The following is a 5557-nucleotide window of genomic DNA, read 5'->3' on the forward strand; positions in this document are numbered from 1 at the left end:
GGGTGTGAGGCTCCGGCCGTCCCACTTCTAAGTTATCGCTGTCCCAAGCTGTCAGCTCTCATTTTCTCAAAGCCTTTCCGACGTTGCTGAAACTGCCAGAATTCCAGGAAAGTACCAGATGTTACTTCCTGTTCACATAGCAAAACTTGAACTATGTCCCTTCCGCGTGTAAGAGCTGGCTATCTGCCGGATCTCTTTGTTTGTAATATTGTTAATCTTAACTTAATACAAAATTTAATTTTCACACAACACTCCTCCAGTCAGAATGGACGGTTACAGTTGCTACTCTGCGTTTAAATGTCTGTTCCTGTCAGGGTGCTTAAACAATTTTAAGCACTGTGTTTAAAAATGCTGTATCCAACTCAAATTTATGATAAATGAATGGAATTAACTTTGTTTATATCAGCAAAGAACATAGTGTCACATAGTTAATAGAAAGTCCGTCGAGTGTAACAATTTGTAGGTCACTTCTTTATCACTTCTGCCTTACATGTTTCGGTTTGACACAACCATCATCAGAGGCACTTAGTACAATTATGAAAACACTGTCGTTGTTTAATATGTACACAGTTATGTTTGTTGCGTGGACGCTGCTACAATATGTCGACGTGTAAAAGCACAACACTTGCTAGGATAGTTGAATGCACTATCAATTCTCACATTCCATCCGAAACTGCCCTCAAGTTAAAACGCCAATGTTAAAATATTTAAAAAAATTTAAAACATTTGATGTAAAATGTTAAGCTCCTCCTTGTTAATTCATCCCGAAGATGGGAGATGTCAGCTTGAGGTTGTATGGCTTATGGTTAGATGTTTCCTATGTGCTGTGTGTTGTGTACTGCCAACAAAATAGTGTAACGGACCAAAAAATGAAACAATTCAAAATAGTGTCACATATTATAACAGAAGATTTGAAAATTTTTTACAAAGAGTTATACTCTATTTTCAATTTTTTTTTCTTTTAATTTTGATGCATACTGCAAAAGTGGCTCTAGTTCTTCACAAAGTTGTTCTGCATTATAAATTCGTTTCTGTTTGTAACACTTGACAAATTTTAGCAGTCCGTGGTGTCATAAAACAGATGGAAGCCATAAAATCATTTGGTCTTCTGCTAGTACTGCTGTACAATTGTACACTCTTCGGATTTTCGAATCTTTTGACTAAAGGACAGAAGAATGAAAGAATTGCTATTCAAGAGAAAGCTAGAGGGTTCCCTTCTTCAGTGCTACGACCTTCTGTTATAGCTGCAAGAGATTATTGCCCTTTCTATGGTCATGAAGAGACAGTTTCATCGTGGCTGAGATACAGAGTGTGATCTGTTTTCTGTGAGTTCATAGTAGAAATCGAATTATGTAGTTTCATTTCAGCCTATATATACATCAAGCAGATAACAACAAAAAAGATATGTACATCGAATTTTACTATATATTTTCAACACATTAATCTGCAGAATCTGCAATAAAATTACTGGCTTGTGGATGAGTTTGGGCATAACTCTTATGTATATTCATTTTGCTGTTGTTCACTTAGATATCATTTTAATTCCTACATTATGCTTTTACTCAAGTCTGTCTGGTAATTACTACATTTAAAAATAAATATTTAAAATTGTGCATGCGCTTCTACTAGCGGCATGTGCGCACCCTTCCACTAGTGGAGTTTAAATGCCTGACTGGACAAAACACCAAAACGGTGTACTTTGGCCATGACATTCATACTGATCACTGTCCCAGTCAGGGTACTTTTGATGTTAAAGGTTAATCTTATTCCAGATCCTACCAGACAAATTGGGATTCATTGTAGCATAGTCGGTATAGTGACTGTCTGCATACTGGTATACTGGTTGAGTCCCAGTGGAGTCAAGAATTTTCTCTTCTCCAAATTGTCCAGAACAGCTCTGGGGTTCACCTAACCTCCTATCCAATGGGTACCAGGGACTTTTTCCCCCGCGAGGTAAAGTAACAGAGGTGTGAAGCTGACCACTCACCTCCATCTAGTACCAAGGTCAAGAAAATGTGGATCTGTATATCCACTGCCCCATATGCCTTCATGGCATAGTGCTTAATTCTTTGAGCACAGAAAACTTTACATTTTTTTACCAGACAAATTATAAATTGATAGCAGAGTGAATTTACCGACTACACAACACGTTTTTTATTATCTCTACATGTTTCAACCTCAAGAGGTCATCCTCAGGTGTATGAACACGGCTGTATAATTACACGCGGTCGCATTTACTTTTCACTCAGTCAACTCTGTATCTTATCCGGATTTACGCTCACTAATATATCGAGTTCTTTTTATAAAACACAGGTTAAAATTATTATTCTAATTTAATTGTTAAAAGTTAAAAGTTCGTGAATCGAAGTTCAATTCATGTCACTGGTTACACTTCGATTCACGAACTTTTAACTTTTAACAATTAAATTAGAATAATAATTTTAACCTGTGTTTTATAAAAAGAACTCGATATATTAGTGAGCGTAAATCCGGATAAGATACAGAGTTGACTGAGTGAAAAGTGAATGCGACCGCGTGTAATTATACAGCCGTGTTCATACACCTGAGGATGACCTCTTGAGGTCGAAACATGTAGTGATAATAAAAAACGTGTTGTGTAGTCGGTAAATTCACTCTACTATTGATTAAACACACAACAGGATGCAAGAAACGATTAAAATTATAAATTGGTTCAATCAGGATTTGTTTCAGCATATTTAATCTCTGTTCATAAGAGCAGGACTTTCCATTTGTTAATAGTTTCAGTCAGCCAGCCATTACCATTGATAGATTAGTGACATAGTGCAGGACAGAACAGTGCATACCATATAGAAATACAAACCTGATACTCCATTGAGGCAGATACATCAAGTGTCAAAACTATAGATGGAGATGAAGATGTGTCCATCAAGTGGTGCACATCAGGCTGCAGAGTGGGTGTGTTTATCACAACGCCTAATTTATTTGAATTCAAATAGTTGCCAGCACTCATTTCCATGGACCAATAAGATAGCATGCAGCACAAAGCAAACCAAATTGTCATGATAGCAGATCAGAATGTGAACCTGATTTATGTATTTCTGTAAAACAGTCATAATTTGATGAATACACCGTGAACGACACTTTCAATTTCTTTAGAAGTTGGGAAAGATAACTCTTTTTAAAGTGGCTATGGTCTTGTGTAAGTTATTCTAACTGTAATCTGTGAGACCTGAATAGGTACAGCACTCTGGGTTAGATGTTATGAAACTGTCATTAAAAGTAAATAATGTGAAATAGCTAGATAAGATAAAAGTGGAGTGAATCAGATTTGCAAATGAATAAGCATTGTAAACACACCCACAGCATACTGGCGTGTAGTCAGGGCAGGAAGCAATGTTAATACAACTGTTACTCCTATGATAACAAATTTGATTTGTCTCATTCTGGTCCATCACACTATTAATTACAAAGTAGATAACTTTCAGGCCAGTATGACATACAGGTTTACAACACTTCAGTCTTTATTTGCCTTACATGTTTTGATTCAAAAGAATCATCTTCAAAGGCGCACCACTACGAGCAGGAAACACTGTCACATAAGATGTTTTAACATTATGCACTTAGGTTATGAATAGTGCTCACTATATCACAGTTTGCCCTATGCAGCCACGTTGACGTGTAGATTTACGTATGATGTTTCGTTTAAGCGTATTTGCTGGGTATTCGATTGGGGTTGCCCACTGCACGCGATGTGATGTTCACTTTTCCATAAAATAGCTTCCCTATGTATTTAAAATTGTATTAAAAATCTTTTGTATGTAAAAAATTAGTTATTATGTTAAAAATCGTGAACCAACATTGGGTCATGTTGTTTTTTCCTCCGGATGGTAGAAGATGTCAATTATTTCTCTTGGTTGTATGTTCTTATTGTTAGTTGTGTAGCTTATGTGCGTGCTGTGTCGTATGTACTGTTTTGGGATAACAGCCTTATAAAGTGAAGCATGCTGTGTGACTCTCCTGATTGACAAAGTCAAAGAAACTTGGTAAGAAACTTCAACATGGTTGCTGACAAACTAATTAATTAATACACCTAGCTGATATTTGTGAGGTAAAAAAAGGTAAAGCTATCCCTGTAACAGGCTATGGAGGGCCATAGGGTTGTGAGATGTTGAGGCTCCCACATATTCTAGAGAGATTACAAGTGTCAGTGAGGTTGTCAGCCTTACACATCAGCTGCCCTTTACTCCCAGGAAGATTCCTGGTACTCAGTTCTGTTAGAGGCTAAGACCACTCCAAGACCATAGTGCAGCTGGAAGGATTAGGTCAATTGAAAAATTGACCTCATTGGGAATTGAACCCATGACCGACTTGCAGCATAGCATGATATTTGTGAGGTACTCAGTTTTAATCTTAGACAGTGCCCTAGCAGCTCTGAAGTTTTCTTTGTTTTCAATCATGCCTAGAAATAGACCACAACCACTTCCTCTGCAGTCCTTTTTAGTTAACCAGTCATACTATTAAATTTGCAGCTCTTACCATTTGTCATCTTTGAACAGAAGGTCTTAAATCACCCAGTACTGTGAAGCCAGCATCTGAATTTTAACTTTGGGATAATGTTATGATTTGAAAAATGTGACATTTGTCCAGCTAGACCACATATATACATGCACCACAACAGTAGTTCAGTGCATGGCCAGTAAAGGTTAAACAACCCTTGCAACGATGACACCGTACAATTTTTATGATGATATCTTGAAACTATATTCTGTACTTTATTGTAATTCATTACTATCAACACTTGTGCAGATTTATTTGTTGTTTGCTTATGGATTTCAGTTTGTAAGCCATAATCACTGCTTTCCCTATGAAAAAGAATATTTGAAAAACACAGAAACAAAATCTTTCAGTTAAAATTCTTAGAATTAGCGAACATTGGGTCACTTTGAATTTAAAACAAACAATAACAAGATATCACCTCAAATCTTAGATGGTGTTCCTCTATTCTATGAGGAGGCTACTCATCGACACATTTGACAACTCGAGACGCCACGAACCAAGACGAACTGATGCTAGCAAAGTCACAGTCAAAGTCATGTTGCATCTGACGGTCAGTCAGTCTGTCTGTCTTGGTGTCAAGCCCCATCTGGGGCTTATGACCACATATTTCTTTTGAATGAAAGTTACTGTCTTGTCTATATGGGGAGCCCTCTGTGACGAGAGGTTGGGTCTGTCATTTGTCAGTCAGTCTGTATTAATAAGTCCACTGTCTCTATTTACATACATTTACAAATCCTGATGATAGTGACTCAGAGTCAGAGTCACGTTGTAACTGACGGTCAGTCAGTCTATCTGTCTTGGTGTTGAGCCCCAGCTGGGGCTCATGACCAGATATTTCTTTGAATGAAAGTTACTGTCTTGTCCATGTGTAGCGCCCTCTCTGACGAGAGGTTGGGTCTGTCATTTGTTAGTCAGTCTGTATTACTAAGTCCACTGTCTGTATTTACACATATTTACAATACACACTTATTTCTTATTTAAATGTACAATATATACACGGCCTCTGCCAGTCCAGGCT

The 5557-nt window shown here is 37.4% G+C and overlaps 1 protein-coding gene across 1 annotated transcript in view; it reads right to left on the reverse strand.

Moving 5' to 3' along the window:
- LOC117283075 overlaps positions 1 to 3210 on the reverse strand; it is a 23691-nt gene extending 20481 nt beyond the window's left edge. The window contains exon 1 of the mRNA XM_033755388.1: positions 2843 to 3210. Coding sequence (XP_033611279.1) covers positions 2843 to 3043 — 201 coding nt within the window. The 5' untranslated portion in view covers positions 3044 to 3210. The remainder of the gene's footprint in view (positions 1 to 2842) is intronic.
- Positions 3211 to 5557: the final 2347 nt, after the last annotated feature.

Source organism: Cryptotermes secundus, unplaced genomic scaffold (genome assembly GCF_002891405.2).
Source record: "Cryptotermes secundus unplaced genomic scaffold, Csec_1.0 scaffold1171, whole genome shotgun sequence".
Lineage (NCBI taxonomy): Eukaryota > Metazoa > Arthropoda > Insecta > Blattodea > Kalotermitidae > Cryptotermes > Cryptotermes secundus.